We start from the raw sequence: 20996 nt of genomic DNA, 5'->3' as shown, positions 1-20996 counted from the left end.
AAAGATCGTAAGGTCGAGAAAATTCACTTCCTTGTCACTGATGCTTATACATAGCCAATATGCTGCAGTGTACAGCATGGGGAAGGGACAGGGCAGCATCCTGGGCAAACAGTAGATTTTCTACTCCCGTTAGACAGTGCAGCTTGGCTGCTGTCATAGGTATAACCTAACAGATCAGAGATTGAAACAGCCAAAACTGAAGAAAATAGAAAGCTGCTAAACTTTTCCAAAACGAACATACCTTTCCAGGACGTTCTCCATGACAGCACCACATGGAGGATGTCTCCCCGCCCACTATTGGGACAGGAACAGAGAGAGGTTAAAAGTAACCCCCCCCCCCCACCATTGTTTTTTCCTGTCCCAATGATGGATGGGGACAGAGAGGGATCTCTGAACCCGGAGACTGGCAGGGGTTGGATTGGGAGGCATGTTCCTCTCCTTCCCTCCCGGTAAGGTGCCACGCTTAAACCCTCTAAGCTGGGGGTCCCTTAGCTGTTTCCCCAGCCCCTCCAGTACCTAATGGCCAAGTGGCTATAGGAAGGTCAGAGTTCCAAGTAGGCCGCAGGCTGGGGAGTTGTTTGCCATAACCCCGGTGGGGCTCTGGGCAACGGGCTCCCTCCTCCTCCTCATCGACGGACGTCAGGACCGCATGGGAGACGCGGTATGCACGAGGCGCAGGGCGTCTGATGTAATTTCCCGGACCAAGGAAGGGCAGTCGGAAACAAGATGGCGGCGCCCATAGTGGCGTCAACGATATGGTGGCTGGTGAGGAGGATTGCGACGTCCGGCCTCACGTCCCATCCGGTTGACTCTGCTAGCATGAGTCCCGGAAGGAAGAGGAGGGGCATCGCGGCAACAGGAGGGGTAAGTGCCAGTGGTATTTAGACCTCAGGGGAGCTAGCATGAGGGTCCTCACCTTATGGATACCTCAGCTATATGCAGAGATCAATCTCCAGAGCCTCCTGTGCAGGGACATGTAAGTAAATATCTTATCCGGTCCCTTTCTTTATCCCTTGGAGTATCTACTCTAAAAGACTGTCCGTCATATCTTCCTAGTGGGAAAAAGAAACTACCCATAAGGTGGAACCTAAAAAGAAGCCTAAAAGATGTGCTACATGCAACAAGAGGCTTCAACTATGCAGTGATTGTATCAGTAAAATAGTAAAGGAGGAACAGCTGTCACTATTGACGGATCTCAGATCGATTATAAGAGAAGAAGTGAAAGCGTCCGTTTCATCCTTCATGCCCTCTCTGGGGGTTAGTTGCGCCCCTAGGGCCAAAAGACCAAGAGGGGACTTAGAATCCGACTCAGAGGATATAGAATTTCGATATACTCAGTCGAATGAAGAGGAAGGAGACGAATTCATGTCCTCCACATTCTATGATAAGCAGCGGAAATACTGCTTCTTTTCAGAAGATATGGACTCTCTTCTATCGGCCATTAGAGAAACTATGGACATAGAAGAGGAACAACAAAAAAAGATCAGTGCAGGATGAGATGTTTGCAGGCTTAAGACCAAAAAAGAGGAAAATTTTCCCAGTCAATTCCAACCTAAAGGAACGTCTGCAGCTCTAGTCAGCACAAATATTGCCGCGACATCAGTTGCAAGATCTATGCTTTTATGGTTGTCTTAACTTGAAAACCTTCTAAAAATGGGGACTTCTAGGGAACTTATACTAGAATCTATTCCCGTGTTAAAAATGGCCACGGCTTTTCTAGCTGACTCTTCGGCTGAATCGGTCAGATTCAGTGATGGCCAGTTCGCCCATGAACACATGCGAGCTGCCATCTTAACTGACAAGTCCGGCAAAGCACAGGTAAGTCCTTACCTGTGCCTGTGCGTGAGCCGGTCTGAAATGAAATACGGTCTCCGGGTGCAGGCAGTTCCGAGAACAGCCCGATGAAGGCCCCCGGCGGCTTTTCTCGGAACTGCCTGCTCCCGGTGACTGCATTTCATTTCAGACCGGCTCGCGCACAGGCAAAGGTAAGGACTTACCTGTGCATCGTCGGACTTGTCAGTTAAGATGGCAGCTCGCATGTGTTCGCGGGCGAACACGGCGAACTGGCCATCACTGGTCAGATTTGCCGCCAGGAATGGGGCTCTTTCAAACATGGCAAGAAGAGCCTTGTGGCTAAAAAATTGGTCGGGCGACCTGGCTTCCAAAAATAAATTATGTGCCATTCCATTCTCGGGGGGCCTACGTCTTTGGTCCAGTGCTGGACAATATCCTCGAAAAAGCCTCAGACAAAATGAAAGGCTTTCCAGAAGAAAAAGCTAGAAAGCAGCAGTTTTTTCATAAAAGATTCCTACAAAAAAAACAAAAACGGTTAAGGACAAAGGGAAGTCTGGAAGATGGTCCTATCAAAAAGGGGTGAAAGGAATGGGTTTTTTACTTAACCCCAACTCTCAAAACAAACAATGATGCCAGACCTGTGGGGGGGAGATTGAAATTCTTTCTTCCAGCGTGGCTTCAGATAACTCAAAACCGTGGGCGCTACAGATAATCCAGAAAGGCTACAAAATAGAATTTTTGGAAATCCCTTAACAAAAATATCTGATAACTTGGTATGGAAAAAATGCAGTACAGCGAAACCTCTTAAAGGATATTTCAAAACTAAAACAATTAGGAGCAGTAGTTCAGGTCCCAAAACATCAGGAAGGCGAGGGGTTTTATTCGAGACTGTTTTTTTTTCTTTCTTTTTTTTTAAACGGACGGTTGATTCAGGACTATAATACATTTTTATTTCCTGAACAAATCAATAAAATACCGACGCTTCAAGATGGAATCGATCAGATCTACTATACCCCTAATTCCTCCAGGATCAGTAATGTGCAGCCTGGACCTGAAGGATGCATATTATTATGTGCCGATCCATCTAGACTACCAAAAATATTTAAGAGTTGCAATAAGGGAAAATGGGGGAGTACGTCATTATCAGTCCAATGCCTTCCGTTTAGGATATCCTCAGCCCCACGGGTATTCACAAAGTTGATAATAGAAATTGTTGCCTTCTTAACCCCTTAAGGACATAGGACGTACCGGTACGCCCTATTTCCCGAGTCCTTAAGGACACAGGACGTACCGGTACGTCCTGACTTAAAATCAGCATTCCGGCGCCGCGGGGGTTAATCGGAACGGGATGCCGGCTGAAATCATTCAGCCGGCATCCCGTAACAATGCAGGGGGGGGTCATTTGACCCCCCCGTATCGACGATCGCAGAAAACCGCAGGTCAATTCAGACCTGCGGTTTTCTGCGTTTCCGGTCCATTCGGGTGTCCTGTGACCCGATGAACCGGAAAAAGACTGCGATCGGTGGCGTAATTATACACCACCTATCGCAGTCCGAGGATTTGGAGAGGCGTTGCTGGCCCTGGTGCTGAACGCCGCTGTCCAGGGTGCTGATTGGAGCAGGGGAGAGAGGCGCGAGATTCAAACTTCCTGCGCTCCTCTCTCCCCTCCTCTTCCTGTCCAGCACCCTGACCGTGCAGCACCGTTCGGCACCAGCTCCTGCGTCCCCCTAATCGCCATCCATCACCCTCCTGCACCCATCGCCACCCAGGTAGGTTAGGGTCAGTGAGGGAGAGGCACCGTTAGGCAGGGAAAGAAGGGAAAAGTTAGAAAAAAAAAAAAAGTTCTTTTATTTCAAAACTTTTTTTGATCCATCAGACCCCAGACCCCCCCTGCCACTTGTGCCCCCCCACCAGCCCCGCACCCCCCCCCCCACCCCCACCAGCCCCTCACCCCCCACCAGCACCCCTTCCCCCACCAGGCCCCCCTTCCCCCCCCCCCCCACCAGCCCCCCTTCCCCTCACCACCACTTTTTTCTTTTTTTTTTTTTCTGCGTGCGCTGACTGGCCGGCACTTTTTAGCGTCCGTCCACTGTTAGCGCATCGCCCACCCCACCACCGCACCACCCCACCGACCGCTGATCAGCGTTGTACCGCTGATCAGCAAATTTGAACTTTTTTTTTCCTAACACTTGCCCTTTCTTTTTTTGCCTTTTTTAGTACGTGAACACCCGTTGCCCCCACACACACGCACATATAATAAAGGTTTCCACACACGCACACATACACGCACACACACCCATGGCCCGCCGGATGTTCTCGGCCGAGGAGGCATACGCCCAGATTGCCTCCGACTCTGAGAGCCCCAGTGAGGATGAGGATGACCCCACGTTCCTTTTGTCATCCGCATCCTCCTCATCATCATCGGATGACGATGAGCCACCAAGGCGGCGGAGACGCCGCCAGGCGGAGCCAGGGGCCCCACATGCTAGGGATCCTGTGGCCCACCCTAGTACGAGCCACCCTGGGGTTCGTACTGGTTTCCCGGCCCACCAAATAAGTCCACCGGAGCCCCCTGCCGATGAACTTAGTTGGTGTCCCCCAGTGGACTTTGAGCCTGAGATTCCGGATTTTGCTGGCAATCCTGGAATCCAGATTCCCACAGTGGGGTTTACTGAAATTGACTATTTTAGTTTTTTTTTCAGTAACCCACTGGTGAATCTGATGGTGGAGCAGACGAATCTGTATGCCCAACAGTTCGTCGCTCAAAACCCAGGCTCATTTTTGGCTAGACCCGGTGGCTGGACGCCGGTCAGTGCAGCCGAGATGAGGACATTTTGGGGCCTCATGCTGCATATGGGTCTAGTCCAAAAACCCAGTGTCAGGCAATACTGGAGTGGGGACGTCCTATACCAGACCCCACTGTACAGTATGGTCATGACACGCTCCCGGTTTGAGGCCGTCCGGAAATGTCTGCATTATTCCGATAATGCAACATGTCCACCCCGAGGTGATCCTGCCTATGACCGGCTGTATAAGATACGGCCGGTCATCGATCACTTTGGGGCCAAATTCATGGAGGCCTACGTACCTGGAAGGGAGGTCGCGGTTGATGAGTCTCTCGTTGCGTTCAAGGGGAGACTCAGTTTCCGCCAATACATTCCCACAAAGCGGGCGAGGTATGGCGTGAAGCTATACAAAATTTGTGAGAGTACCTCAGGGTACACTTACAAATTTCGTGTGTACGAGGGGCGAGATTCCCGTATTCAACCCCCAGAATGTCCCCCCACTCTGGGTGTTACCGGGAAACTCGTGTGGGACCTTATGTACCCACTGCTGGATAACGGTTACCACTTGTACGTGGACAACTTTTATACCAGTATCCCCTTGTTCAGGTCCCTTGCCGCCAGATCCACGTTCGCTTGTGGGACCGTGCGGAAAAATCAACGCGGCCTCCCTGCCTACCCCCTCCAGGTACCTATCCCCAGGGGTGAGACCTGTGCCCTTACCAGTGGAAACCTGTTGCTGGTCAGGTATAAGGACAAGAGGGATGTCCTTATGCTGTCCACAATCCACAGTAACAGCACCACCCCAGTCCCTGTGCGAGGTACCGCGGCAACGGTCCTCAAGCCCGATTGTATCGTCGACTACAATCGGTATATGGGAGGAGTTGATCTCTCTGATCAAGTCCTCAAGCCATATAACGCCATGCGCAAAACCCGGGCATGGTACAAAAAAGTTGCGGTCTACTTGGTGCAGGTTGCCATGTACAACTCTTTTGTATTATCCCGAAGCGCTGGCAGCACAGGGACATTCCTCCAATTCTATGAGGCAGTCCTCAAGGCCCTGATCTTTTCGGACCGGGAAAGAGCAGGCCGGAGTACCTCGGGAATTGGAGGCGCCCGGATCGTCCCTGGCCAACACTTTCCAGGTGTGGTCCCCCATACTGGAAAGAAGGGACGAACCCAAAAAAAGTGCAGAGTGTGTCACAAGAGGGGGATACGGAAGGACACCACCACTCAGTGTGACACGTGCCCCGATCATCCGGGCCTCTGCATTATCGATTGCTTCAGGGAGTATCACACTTCCATGGAGTACTAAATTTTTATAATCCCCAACAGTCCACTAGAGAACATAAAAAACTATGGCTCTCAGACTTTGGAGACACGGAAACATTTTTTTTTTCCCAAAAAAATATTAGTTTTAGTGCAGGCATCCTCAAACTGCGGCCCTCCAGATGTTGTAAAACTATAACTCCCAGCATGCCCAGACAACCTACAGCCATCAGCAGGGCATGGTGGGAATTGTAGTTTTACAACATCTGGAGGGCCGCAGTTTTTAGGATGCCTGCTTAGTGTCTCCAAAGTCTGAGAGACATACATATTGGGCATCGTCGCGTGCGTAAAAGTCGTCGCTATAAAAATAACTTTTGCCCAAACGCCTCGGATGAACGGTGTTAAAAATATAAAATAAAAACGGTGCCAAAACACCCATTTTTGGGCAAAATTTCCATTTGAATCCTTTTTGCCGGTAATAAAGCTAGGGTTAACAGCCAAACAAAACTCAATATTTATGGCCCTGATTCTGTAGTTTGCAGAAACACCCCATATGTGGTCGTAAATGGCTATATAGCCGCACGGCAGGGCATAGAACGAAGGGAACTCCATATGGTTTCTGGAAGGCAGATTTTGATGGACAGTTTTTTTTTTGACACCATGTCCCATTAGAAGCCCCCCCTGATGTAGCCTAGACTAGAAACTCCAAAAAAGTGACCCCATCTAAGAAACTACACCCCTCAAGGTATTCAAAAGTTACTTTACAAACTATGTTAACCCTTTAGGTGTTCCACAAAACTAAATAGCGAATGTAGAAACAATTTTAGAATTTATTTTTTTTGTTACATTGCCTCAAAAAGAGTAAAATAGAGCAACCAAAAATCTAATTTACCCCTAAAATAGTCCCAAAACAACAACCACCTTATCCCGTAGTTTCCTAGATGGGGTCACTTTTATGGAGTTTCTACTCTAGGGGTGCATCAGGGGGCTTGAAAGGGTACATGGTGTCAATAAACCAGTCCAGCAAAATCTGCCTTCCAAAAACCATATGACATTCCCCTTCTTCTATGTCCTGCCGTTTAGCCAAACAGTAGTTTACGACCACATATGGGGTGTTTTTGCAAACTACAGAATCAGGGCAACCCATTTTGAGTGTTGTTTGGCAGTTAACCCTTGTTTTACTCCTGGAAAAAATGTATTATATTGGAAAATTTTCCAAAAAATAGAAATTTCAAAATTGTTTCTCCATCTGCCATTAACTCTTGTGGAACACCTAAAGGGTTAACAAAGTTTGTAAACCCAGTTTTGAATACCTTGAGGGGTGTACTTTCTTAGATGGAGTCACTTTTTTGAAATTTCTATTCTAGGGGTGCAACAGGGGGCTTCAAATGGGACATGGTATAAACAAAACCAGTCCTGCCAAATCTGCCTTCCAAAACCCATATGGCGTTTCCCCTCCTTCTATGTGCTACCGTTCGGCCAAACAGTAGTTTACGACCACATATGGGGTGTTTTTGCAAACTACAGAATCAGGGCAACCCATTTTGAGTGTTGTTTGGCAGTTAACCCTTGTTTTACTCCTGGAAAAAATGTATTATATTGGAAACTTTTCCAAAAAATAGAAATTTCAAAATTGTTTCTCCATCTGCCATTAACTCTTGTGGAACACCTAAAGGGTTAACAAAGTTTGTAAACCCAGTTTTGAATACCTTGAGGGGTGTACTTTCTTAGATGGAGTCACTTTTTTGAAATTTCTATTCTAGGGGTGCAACAGGGGGCTTCAAATGGGACATGGTATAAACAAAACCAGTCCTGCCAAATCTGCCTTCCAAAACCCATATGGCGTTCCCCTCCTTCTATGTGCTACCGTTCGGCCAAACAGTAGTTTACGACCACATATGGGGTGTTTTTGCAAACTACAGAATCAGGGCAACCCATTTTGAGTGTTGTTTGGCAGTTAACCCTTGTTTTACTCCTGGAAAAAATGTATTATATTGGAAACTTTTCCAAAAAATAGAAATTTCAAAATTGTTTCTCCATCTGCCATTAACTCTTGTGGAACACCTAAAGGGTTAACAAAGTTTGTAAACCCAGTTTTGAATACCTTGAGGGGTGTACTTTCTTAGATGGAGTCACTTTTTTGAAATTTCTATTCTAGGGGTGCAACAGGGGGCTTCAAATGGGACATGGTATAAACAAAACCAGTCCTGCCAAATCTGCCTTCCAAAACCCATATGGTGTTCCCCTCCTTCTATGTGCTACCGTTCGGCCAAACAGTAGTTTACGACCACATATGGGGTGTTTTTGCAAACTACAGAATCAGGGCAACCCATTTTGAGTGTTGTTTGGCAGTTAACCCTTGTTTTACTCCTGGAAAAAATTGATTATATTGGAAAATTTTCCAAAAAATAGAAATTTCAAAATTGTTTCTCCATCTGCCATTAACTCTTGTGGAAGACCTAAAGGGTTAATAAAGTTTGAAAAAACAGTTTTGAATACCTTGAGGGGTGTAGTTTCTAGAATGGGGTCATTTTTGGGTGGTTTCTATTATCTAAGCCTCACAAAGTGACTTCAAACCTGAACTGGTCCATAAAAAGTGGGATTTTGAAGATTTCTGAAAATTTCAAAATTTGCTTCTAAACTTCTAAGCCTTGTAACATCCCCAAAAAATAAAATATCATTCCCAAAATGCTACAAACATGAAGTAGACATATGGGGAATGTAAAATCATCACAATTTTTGGGGGTATTACTATGTATTACAGAAGTAGAGAAACTGAAAGTTTGAAATTTGCTAATTTTTCAAAATTTTTGGTAAAAATTCTATTTTTTTTTGCAAAAAAATTAAATTTTTTGACCCAATTTTAGCAGTGACATGAAGTACAATATGTGACGAAAAAACAATCTCAGAACGGCCTGGGTAAGTCAAAGCGTTTTAAAGTTATGAGCACTTAAAGTGACACTGGTCAGATTTCCAAAAAATGGCCTGGTCCTTAAGGTGAAAATGAGCCCGGTCCTTAAGGGGTTAAGGAGAAAAGAGATAAAAATTGTGCCATATCTGGATGACTTTCTTCTGATTGCAGATTCAATCTAGGCTCTCGTCGACCAGACCCAGAGTGCTATTTCCCTCCTACAGAGTTTAGGTTGGATCTTGAATCTAGAAAAATCAGACCTAGTTCCAGACACCAGGAAGATCTTTTTAGGGACCGTACTGGATTCCAGGTTGCAGAAATCCTTCCTTCCAGAAAACAGACGGATGACCCTATTAGAAAAAGTTGCGGCCTTTCAAAAGAAATCCGCATGTACAATAAGGGAAGTGATGAGCATCCTGGGTTTAATGACAGCCTGCATCATGACGGTCCCATGGAGCCAGTTCCACTTGAGAACATTACAAAAGATGATTCTCTCGGTCTGGGATGGAAACCAACAATCACTGAATCAAAAAATTCACATAAGACAAAGCTTGAGAATCTCTGAAATGGTGGGACTATGCGGAGACTCTCTCTCAAGAGGGATGGAACCTAAGTCCCTATATCGTGGTAACGACAGATGCCAATCAGCAGGGATGGGGAGCCAAAATAGGGGTTTGGAACAATAAATGAAAAAAAAATCCTCTAACTTTCGGGAGCTCCAAGCTGTTTGGGAAACACTGAGGCAAAGCCAGGATCTTTTATGTGGTCACCACATAAGAATTTTATCCGACAACATGACAACAGTAGCTTTCCTCAGGCATCAAGGGGGAACGAGATTCCCTCTTCCTCAAGCTCTTTCCCACCAGCTCTTTTTCTGGGCGGAAAATAATGTCTTATCAATCTCGGCAATCCATCTCAAAGGATCACAAAATCAGTCGGCAGATTTTCTGAGCAGACACTACCTGGACCCGAGCGAATGATCTCTGAACAAACAGGTGTTCAAGGAGTTAACGAAGGTATGGGGTATCCTGAAATAGACCTTTTTGCTACAAATTGGAATGCGCAGGTAGATACCTTCTTCTCCCTAAATCTGAGAGATCATCGAGATGGGGTAGATGCCAAATCTCAAAAATGGGATATGAAGCTGGCATACGCATTCCCTCCGTTTCCCCCAATACCGGCAGTCCTCTGGAAAATCAGGACGGAGTCAACAAAAGTAATTTTAGTGGCCCCATTCTGGCCAAAACAATCATGGTTTCCACTCCTAATCTCCATGGCTACAGAACAGCCGATAACTCTCCCTCTAAGGCCAGACCTTCTTTCTCAAGGCCCGATCTGGAATCCGGAAATAAACAGACTAAGATTGACAGCATGGATCCTGAAAGTGACTTGTTAAGATTATCAGACAGGGTTATATTAACTCTTCAAAAGAGCCATAAACAGGTAACCTCAGCTATCTACAACAAAATATGGAAGAAATTTTACTCCTGGGTGGTATAAAAAATGGAAATCCTCTGCTCCCAAAGTTGGCGGAAATATAGTTTTTTTTTTTTTTACAGGAAGGGTTTGACAAGGGTCTTAAACCCAGCACCCTGAAGGTTCAGATAGCAGCCTTAAACTGGTTCCTAGATTATTGCTTGGCAGAGAATAGATGGGTAAGCAGATTTATAAAAGCAACAACAAGGATTAGACCAACTCTAAAATCGACTGTTCCTCCTTGGGATTTATCGACCGTTCTCAATGGCTTAATTAAAGAACCCTTTGAACCAATACAGAATTGCTCTTTAAACCATCTCTCTCTGAAGACTGTTTTTCTAGTGGCAATAACATCGGCCTGAAGGATAGGTGAGATACAAGCCTTAACCACCCGGGAACCTTACTTTCAGATTCTAGATGACAGGGTCATTCTAAAGCTGGATCCTACCTTTTTACCGAAAGTGGTCTCTACGTTTCATCTAAATCAGGAAATAGTATTACCTTCCTTCTGTGCAGATCCAAAAAATGACACAGAAAAGAGCTTCCATATGCTAGATGTCAGGGGGACTCTTCTGGAATCTTTGGAGGTTACTAGCAGATTTAGGAAGGATACAAATCTGTTCATACAGTTTGCGGGCCGAAATAAAGGCAGGAAAGCTTCCAAAACAACATTGGCCAGATTGGTAAAAAGGGCAATTATAGAAAATTATAGAATCCTACGATCTGCAGGGACTGGCTTGTCCACAAAATATTAGAGCCCATTCTACCAGTGTGTTGGCGGCATCTTGGGCAGAAGCTTCAATTGATCAGATTTGCAAAGCAGGAACGTGGTCAAGTTCGCATACATTTTGTAAACACTATAGATTAGACTTTGCAGGAAAACATGACCAGAGGTTCGGACGTAAGGTCCTTCAGGGCTTGGTCCCTCCCTAATGAGTGTACTAATCTGGTATTGCTCCATGTGGTGCTGTCATGGAGGACATGCTGGAAAGTAGGAATTAGACCTACCAATAATTGTATTTACAGGAGTCTGACATGACAGCACTCAGATTTCCCTGCCTTATCTTACTTTAGTTATGTTTGATGTGATATGTTGAATCATTCAAAAATAGTTAACGTTTAACATCCATCATTGTGTGATAATTTAAAAAACACTGGTGGGTATGTGTGTGTGGGGGGGGGGGGGAGCTTTTAACCTCTCTGTTCCTGACCCAATAGTGGGCGGGGAGACATCCTCCATGTGATGCTGTTATGTCGGACTCCTAGAAATACAATTACCAGTAGGTCTAATTCCTACCTTTACCACCCCAATTATACGAGGGTTTGTTAAGCTTTATTATTATACAGAATTCATTTTGGTTCGGTTTGGTTATGACCAGAATCTGGCCAAATACAGGGAAGATATCAAGCGTTTCTGTTGGTCCCAAGTTCTCACGTGTTGGAAATGACCTGTGATGAAGTTTAGGCCGGCTGTTTGGTGGTCAGTCCTGATCTAAACATCTGGCCAGCTCAATTGATACTGCTATAGCTACACCCCTGGGGGTCAGTACAGCGATCTATCCCATCATCTATTTAGCCCCAGGACTGTGACGAGGGGACATCCTCTGCATCTGGAGGAAAGAAGGTTTGTACACAAACATAGAAGAGGATTCTTTACGGTAAGAGCAGTGAGACTATGGAACTCTCTGCCTGAGGAGGTGGTGATGGTGAGTACAATAAAGGCATTCAAGAGGGGCCTGGATGTATTTCTGGAGTGTAATAATATTACAGGCTATAGCTACTAGAGAGGGGTCGTTGATCCAGGGAGTTATCTGATTGCCTGTTTGGAGTCGGGAAGGAATTTTTTCCACTAAAGTGAGGAAAATTGGCTTCTACCTCACAGTTTTTTTTTGCCTTCCTCTGGATCAACTTTGCAGGATAACAGGCCGAACTGGATGGACAGATGTCTTTTTTCAGCCTTTTAAACTCATATACTATGTTACTAGACCGTTACCTTGTATCTACAGCCAGCTAAATAGGAGTAAAAAGCACACACAAAAGAAATGTTGCTCACACATCCTCCTACATCCTAGACCAGGGGTAGGCAACCTCCGGCACTCCAGCTGTTGTGAAACTACAACTCCCAGCATGCATACTTGCTCTGCTCTTCTGAGAACGCACATAGAAATGAATGGAGCATGCTGGGAATTGTAGTTTCACAACAGTAGGAGTGCCGCAGGTTGCTGATCCCTGTCCTAGAAGCTGTCTACCATGTTACCACACTATTAGGCTCAATTTTATTTATTTTTTATTTTCTTTACTCCATTTAGGGTTTGCCCAATGAAAGCTGGAAAATCTCCAAGATCAACAGTACCTATGAGCTGTGTGACACGTACCCGGCAGTGTTTGTCGTCCCCACGAGTGTAGCAGATGATGATCTGACCAGGGTGGGCGCATTTAGAGCCAAAGGGCGCATTCCGGTAAGATGTGGAGTTTGTTTCCACGGCTAAAAAAGTCACTGTGACTTGATACTCGGCAGGAAACATCACACACTTTGTATTTGCTCCATAAGTAAAACTTATGGAGCAAATAGAAACTCTCTTTAAATGCAGCAGATGCTGATGTGTATTAGCTGGAGGATGCTCATGGTTTCATGTTTTACAGGTTTTGTCATGGATTCACCCAGAAAGCCAGGCAACCATCACCCGTTGCAGCCAGCCTTTAGTGGGGCCCAATGACAAGAGATGTAAAGAGGATGAGAAGTATTTACAGACTATCATGGATGCCAACGCTCAGTCACACAAACTTATTATATTTGATGCCAGACAGAACAGCGTGGCAGATACTAACAAGGTAAGGCCAGAATGTTTGCTTTACTTTTGCCTTCTTAACAGAAACTGTCCCATTTAAAGAGGAACTGTCACCACAAAGTCCAGTGCAATCTGCATGCATCAGGTTATAGAGCAGGAGGAGCTGAGCAGATTGATATATAGATTTATGGGCCAAAATTCAGTAAAACTTGTAATGTATACATTTATAATCTATTTTTTCTGAGCTTGAGATCACCCTGTATACAGCGATCAGTGACTGACAGCTATCTCTGCACACATACTAAAGGGCCCTTTACACAGGCTGAGAATTCACCAGATAATTGCTAATGAGTGTTCATAGGAATGCTAGTTAGCGATTATCTGGCGGTGTAAAGGTGTCGCTGATGAACGAGAAAAGCGCTTGTTGGGTAATTAGATTATTTGTGTGGTCAACGAAATGGCCGTTTGCCAGCAGCAGATCGTGCCATCTAATCACACTCTGCTGCCGGCAAACAAAGAGTCTGTACGGGGACGAGCGATGGCATTGGCGTCACTCCTCACCATACTGTGGAGGAGATGACTACATGTATATGCAACGGTCTCCTTCACTGACGAGCAGGTGATTGCCGGGTAGGAACGCTTCCTTCCCGACAATAGCCTGCTGAATTATTCTGTCTAAAGGGACATTTACACAAAGAATGCTATCAATCACTGATAACACCTACCCTGTAGTCAGCGATCAGTGACAGCTATGTCTGTATACACACTTACACAGAGAATGCAATCAATCACTGATAACACCTCCCCATGTACAACTATCAGTGACTGACAGCTATATCTGTATACACACTTACACAAAGAATGCTATCAATCACTGATAACACCTCCACTGTATACAGTGATCAGTGACAGCTATGTATGTATACACACTTACAGGGAGAATGCTGTCAATCACTGATAACTCCTCCCCTGTGTCCAGCTATCAGTGACTGACAGCTATGTATACACACTTACACAGAGAATGCTATCAATCACTGATAACACCTCCCCTGTATACAGAGATCAGTGACAGCTATGTATGTATACACACTTACACAGAGAATGCTATCAATCACTGATAACACCTCCCCTGTATACAGAGATCAGTGACAGCTATGTATGTATACACACTTACACGGAGAATGCTATCAATCACTGATAACACCTCCCCATGTACAACTATCAGTGACTGACAGCTATATCTGTATACACACTTACACAAAGAATGCTATCAATCACTGATAACACCTCCACTGTATACAGCGATCAGTGACAGCTATGTATGTATACACACTTACACGGAGAATGCTGTCAATCACTGATAACACCTCCCCATGTACAACTATCAGTGACTGACAGCTATATCTGTAAACACACTTACACAGAGAATGCTATCAATCACTGATAACACCTCCCCATGTACAACTATCAGTGACTGACAGCTATATCTGTAAACACACTTACACAGAGAATGCTATCAATCACTGATAACACCTCCCCATGTACAACTATCTATGTATACACAATTACCCAGAAAATGCTATCAATCACTGATAACTCCTCCCCTGTGTACAATTATCAGTGACTGACAGGTATATCTGTATACACACTTACACAGAGGGGGGTGGGCAGCACAGCGTGGGGTACCCTGTCATCACCTTGCTTTTGAAGGCCCTTCTAACAAAAATTGTGAGGAAAGGAGCTTTCATGTTTATGGTGGATATTATATACTTGGTAAAGCAGCGAAGGAGCAATAATGCTTACGATTGAGTAGGATTGTCATTGCAACAAATTATGGGAAATTGTGAAAATCTGTCTAGAGATTACTTTGTGGAGAAAGCTGTGTAATCTGTAGAAATCCGATATTGGTCATGTACAGACAATAGGCATTGCAGCTTGAGCGGCTGTCACTGATAATAGCTGTGCCTTTGTGAAGCAGAGCTGTAATGCAGCCGACATTGAAGAAATTAAGTGGGTTGGCCCATAAACAATACGATTTATCACCCATCAGCCGCATAGAAGTGATAAACATATAATCGTTGGGGGGCCGACTTTCCCGTCGTCCTCTGTGGTGCAAATTCTAATTGAGAAAAATACAAGTCCAGTTGCTGATTACTACTGATATGTGCATCCAAGTCATTTTCTAAATACAAATTATTAAAAAAAAAGACCAAAAAGTGCTTTTAACCATATTGTAAAAGCCAGTGGCCTAGCTCCTCACAGCTGTCAGGTCTCAACTTCCGGTCCAGGGCCTCCCAGCATGGAGATCAGTGCTCCCATAGGTGGGAGATCTCTCTAGTTATTGCAAGATCTCACTGGACCGACTTTACCCTTTAAGGACTGGGCCAGTTTTCGCTTTCGTTTTTTTTACTCTGCTTTCCTGGAGCCATGCCATTTTTATTTTTCTGTTCACATAGCCGTATGAGGGCTTGTTTTGTGGCCGGACAAGTTGTACTTTCTAATGGCACCATTTATTAGATGTAGTGGTGGCTTGAAAACAAATTCCAAATGAGGTGGAATTGGGGGAAAAAAAGCTATTCCGCTGCAGTTCTACACATTTATACAATTTTTCTTGTGTTTTAATAAATTAAGACTTTAAAAAAAATGTTTTTGAATCTTCATATTCTGACCCCTATAGCTTTTTTTATATTTTCATCTACGGAGCTGTGTGAGGGCTCATTTTTGGTAGGGTGATCTGTTGTTTTTATTGATACCATTTTGGGGGGGTGTATGACTTTCTGATCACCTTTTATTCAGTTTTTTAGAGAGCTGAAACGACAAAAAGCAGCAAATCAGCCATTTTGATTATTTTTCCTGCTACAGCGTATATCGCACGGGAATAAATTTATATTTTAATAGTTTGGGCTCTCTGGGACACGGCAATACCTCTATTTCTTTATTTTTATTTATTATTTTTAGGCTACATGCACTCGACCGTTGTGTGTTTTGTGGTCCTCAAGTCGTGGATCCGCAAAACGTGTGCATTCTGCAATTTGCGGAACGGCATGGACAGCCTTTAATATAACTGCCTATTCTTGTCCGTAAAGCGCGGACGGAGCGGACAGCAGACGGAGTGCTGTCCGCATCTTTTCCAGCCCCATTGAAATGAATGGGTCCACATCCGAGCCGCCAAAACTGCAGCTTGGATGCGTACCAAAACAACGGCCGTGTGCATTAGGCCTTAATATGAGGAAAAGGGAGTGATTTAAAGTTTTTTTTTATATATTTTTAGAACCTTTTTTCTTTTACTCTTTTTTTAGTCCCTCTAGGGGACTTGACCATGCGATCATCTTATTGCTTCTCCCATAGATTGCAATGAACTACCATTGCAATCCATAGGAACTTCGCTATGGCAGGCCTCTGCTTTTTCAGAGGTGCCGCGGCTGCCATAGCAACAGAATGGCTCCATCGGTCTCGGGGTTAAAAATGCATTCCAGCAATTTGAAGTTATCCCCTATCTACCTATTAGATCAGTGGGGGTTTTATTGCTGGTGTTTCCGGAAAGGTCCCATAGAGATGAATGGAGCAGCAGTGCACATTCTCAGGGGTCCTGCAGGGTAAAGTTATCCCCTATAAACGTCATATTTAGGAATACCCCTTCAAACAGTGCTCTTAACTGCTGTATTACAGCACTTTATCTTTTTCCTCATATGCACTTTAGCACAGAGGCGAGTCATTTGCCTAAAATGTTAGGTTTAAAGCTTTTTTTTTTTTTTTTTTTTTTTTTTTTTTCTTACGTCTTTTTACGTTTAGAAGATGTTTCTTTTATCTTTTACAATTAAAGAGATAATGTCAGGGTGGTGATAGGTCCTCTTTAAAGTTTCATACTTCACAATAGCGTAAGACGTCTTTGTCCGGTTGCGATTTCAGAGCTTAATTTAGTATTTTCTATATTTCAGGCTAAAGGAGGGGGATACGAGGGTGAAACCGCTTATCCCAATGCTGAGCTCATTTTTCTGGAGATTCACAACATCCATGTCATGAGGGAATCTCTGCGTAAGCTGAAGGAGATTGTGTATCCAGCCATTGATGAGGCTCGCTGGCTGACCAACGTGGATGGAACGCACTGGCTCGAGTATATCCGGGTAAGGCGCGCAGCACTGGTGGGTTTGGCAGTGGTTTCGCTCATGATAGTGTCAGACGCCTAAACTAAGGTGAATCACCTGATGCTGATTGCCGTGGATCTGGCTTCTGAGATCACTGAAGTCGTGGCCAGCCATACATTTTACCTGCAGGGACATATGTAGGTGGTACCTGGCGTTGCTTCGCCTCCCTCCGATCCTCCCAGAAGTGCATGTATAGTGTCTTTACATATGAAGAGGAGCAACTTTTAGACTATCATAGTTAGACAGCTGCATTATTCATTAAAGGGGTTATCCTACACTGCTCAAAAAAATAAAGGGAACACAAAAATAACACATCCTAGATCTGAGTTAATTAAATATTCTTCTGAAATACTTTGTTCTTTACATAGTTGAATGTGCTGACAACAAAATCACACAAAAATAAAAAAATGGAAATCAAATTTTTTAACCCATGGAGGTCTGGATTTGGAGTCACACTCAAAATTAAAGTGGAAAAACACACTACAGGCTGATCCAACTTTGATGTAATGTCCTTAAAACAAGTCAAAATGAGGCTCAGTAGTGTGTGTGGCCTCCACAAGCCTGTATGACCTCCCTACAACGCCTGTGCATGCTCCTGATGAGGTGGCGGACGGTCTCCTGAGGGATCTCCTCCCAGACCTGGACTAAAGCATCTGCCAACTCCTGGACAGTCTGTGGTGGATAGAGCGAGACATGATGTCCCAGATGTGCTCAATTGGATTCAGGTCTGGGGATCGGGCGGGCCAATCCATAGCATCAATGCCTTCGTCTTGCAGGAACTGCTGACACACTCCAGCCACATGATGTCTAGCATTGTCTTGCATTAGGAGGAACCCAGTGCCAACCGCACCAGCATATGGTCTCACAAGGGGTCTGAGGATCTCATCTCGGTACCTAATGGCAGTCAGGCTACCTCTGGCGAGCACATGGAGGGCTGTGCGGCCCTCCAAAGTAATGCCACCCACACCATTACTGACCCAATGCCAAACCGGTCATGCTGGAGGATGTTGCAGGCAGCAGAACGTTCTCCACGGCGTCTCCAGACTCTGTCACGTCTGTCACATGTGCTCAGTGTGAACCTGCTTTCATCTGTGAAGAGCACAGGGCGCCAGTGGCCAATTTGCCAATCTTGGTGTTCTCTGGCAAATGCCAAACGTCCTGCACGGTGTTGGGCTGTAAGCACAACCCCCACCTGTGGATGTCGGGCCCTCATATCACCCTCATGGAGTCTGTTTCTGACGGTTTGAGCAGACACATGCACATTTGTGGCCTGCTGGAGGTCATTTTGCAGGGCTCTGGCAGTGCTCCTCCTGTTCCTACTTGCACAAAGGTGGAGGTAGCGGTCCTGCTGCTGGGTTGTTACCCTCCTACGGCCTCCTCCACGTCTCCTGATGTACTGGCCTGTCTCCTGGTAGCGCCTCCATGCTCTGGACACTACGCTGACAGACACAGCAAACCTTCTTGCTACAGCTCGCATTGATGTGCCATCCTGGATAAGCTGCACTACCTGAGCCACTTGTGTGGGTTGTAGACTCCGTCTCATGCTACCACTAGAGTGAAAGCACCGCCAGCATTCAAAAGTGACCAAAACATCAGCCAGGAAGCATAGGAACTGAGAAGTGGTCTGTTGTCACCACCTGCAGAACCACTCCTTTATTGGGGGTGTCTTGCTAATTGCCTATAATTTCCACCTGTTGTTTATCCCATTTGCACAACAGCATGTGAAATTGATTGTCACTCAGTGTTGCTTCCTAAGTGGACAGTTTGATTTCACAGAAGTGTGATTGACTTGGAGTTACATTGTGTTGTTTAAGTGTTCCCTTTATTTTTTTGAGCAGTGTATAATTAATGTAAAAATGTGATATCCTATAATAACATGAATCCGGAGCTCCCATTTATTGCCCCAATTGCTCTGTTAGATTTATTTCAAGCTGTCAGCTTAGAGGGGGCGCGCACTCTCAGGGGGGATGTCCGCTGGTGGCAGTTGAAGGCTGGAACCCAGCATGTGCTTCCATCTCAGTGAGCAGGGCACAGAAATTTGAAAAAGAGCAAACAGCAGGTGGCGCTATACAGATACATTTCTGTGAATAACTGAAATGTTTAATTACATGCAATTTTTTTTTGTGGAACAACTCCCTTAACTCAAAGCTGACGAAAACATGATGGACATAAGAGGGTCAGTCTTTTGGGCAGACCTCTAGGTGCAGAGGTCTGGTCCGGGGTCAGAATTATTTTCTCTTACATTATGTATTTTTCTTTACTGTTGTTTGTAATGTTCTCCGGCCTTTCAGATGCTCCTGGCCGGTTCTGTGAGGATTGCAGACAGGGTTGAATCAAGCAAGACCTCGGTTGTGGTTCACTGCAGCGACGGCTGGGACCGGACGGCACAGCTCACATCCCTGGCAATGCTAATGCTGGACAGCTATTACAGGACTATCAAGGGCTTTGAAGTTCTGATCGAGAAGGAATGGATAAGCTTCGGCCACAGGTTTGCTATGGTATGTATGTGGAAGCTGGAATGTAAATGTGTGAAAAGAAACCTATTGATTGACAAGGCACCAGAAATACAGCTACCCCTTAGGAAGTTAATTCAAGCCGCTTACTAATGTATAGTGATTCTCCATATTGCTTCCTTTGCTGGTTGGATTCATTTTTCCATCACGCTATACACTGCTCGTTTCCATGGTTACAACCACCCTGCAATCCAGCAGCAGTGGCCGTGCTTGCACATTTTAGGAAAAAATGCCAGCCTCTCTGGTGGTCGGGACCGTGGGAGCGAGAATAGACCAGAATGTGCAGTATCTGGTCGTAACCATGGAAACGAGCAGTGCATAATGTGATGGAAAAATGAATCCAGCCAGCAAAGGAAGCAATATGGAGAATCACAATACATTAGTAAGTGCCTGGTATTAACTTAATCTACATGATAAATGCCATTTGCTGAAGTCAGACAACACCTTTATGGATCTGATCTATGGACAGCCCTAGATCAGTTTGCGGGTTCTCCTGAGACCAATTATATTATTATATGGTGCTTATTAAAACATAGTCTGAGAGGGGGTCACTCTTACTAGTGGCTCTGGCTCCTAGAAGGGGGTCCCAAAGCAGGGGGCACACGTTTATGACGTCCTCATGCTGTAATGGGTAATTATTCTGCATTAATAAAATGTATTGCTTTGTTAATTTTATTTCTTTTTTCTTTTTCTGCAGAGAGTGGGCCATGGGGAGGATAATCACGCAGATGCAGACCGCTCCCCAATTTTTCTTCAGTTCATTGACTGTGTATGGCAGATGACGAATCAGGTAAAGGTTTCCTCTTTGCTATGGCATAGTCCGCCTCTACAAGTCGCACTTGTATAGTTTTATCCACTGTATGTGGTGCTTTATTTTGCTGTAGTTTGTGTTTAAAATTTGGGCTAAGGAGTTTTTCCTATGACTTATAAGGTGGCAGCATATTCCATAGTGCAGCGCAAAGGTTAGAATGGCTGACGTCAGCCTCCAGTGGACCCCGCCATCTACTCTCACGAGGGCTCATTTCATGGAACGCAAACTAACCTGGAATACTATGTGGTGTTTTTTTGGGGGGGAACTGTGGGAAGAAACTGGGGTACAATACATACCCCTACCCATCTATGATTTGCTAACCCGTTAGCCTAGTGTTTTGGTCCTAAACGACCAGAAGCTTTTTAGCACTTTAGGCTACTTTCACACTTGCGTTTTTCTTTTCCGGCATAGAGTTCCGTCACAGGGGCTCTATACCAGAAAATAACTGATCAGGCATATCCCCATGCACTCTGAATGGAGAGTAATCCGTTCAGTTTGCATCAGG

The 20996-nt window shown here is 45.0% G+C and overlaps 1 protein-coding gene across 3 annotated transcripts in view; it reads left to right on the top strand.

The window, feature by feature from the left end:
* Positions 1 to 20996, top strand: part of MTMR1 (myotubularin related protein 1) — a 98644-nt gene that overhangs the window by 56462 nt on the left and 21186 nt on the right. For all 3 annotated transcript variants that reach the window (XM_040404768.1, XM_040404767.1, XM_040404769.1), the window contains 5 exons: positions 12543 to 12692; positions 12877 to 13065; positions 16961 to 17146; positions 19459 to 19665; positions 20378 to 20470. In XM_040404768.1, the coding sequence (XP_040260702.1) occupies positions 12543 to 12692; positions 12877 to 13065; positions 16961 to 17146; positions 19459 to 19665; positions 20378 to 20470 (825 nt within the window). The remainder of the gene's footprint in view (positions 1 to 12542; positions 12693 to 12876; positions 13066 to 16960; positions 17147 to 19458; positions 19666 to 20377; positions 20471 to 20996) is intronic.

The sequence above is a fragment of the Bufo bufo genome, chromosome 8 (genome assembly GCF_905171765.1).
Source record: "Bufo bufo chromosome 8, aBufBuf1.1, whole genome shotgun sequence".
Lineage (NCBI taxonomy): Eukaryota > Metazoa > Chordata > Amphibia > Anura > Bufonidae > Bufo > Bufo bufo.
Note: the sequence above shows the minus strand (reverse complement) of the source record. Positions and strands in the feature narration are given on the sequence as shown.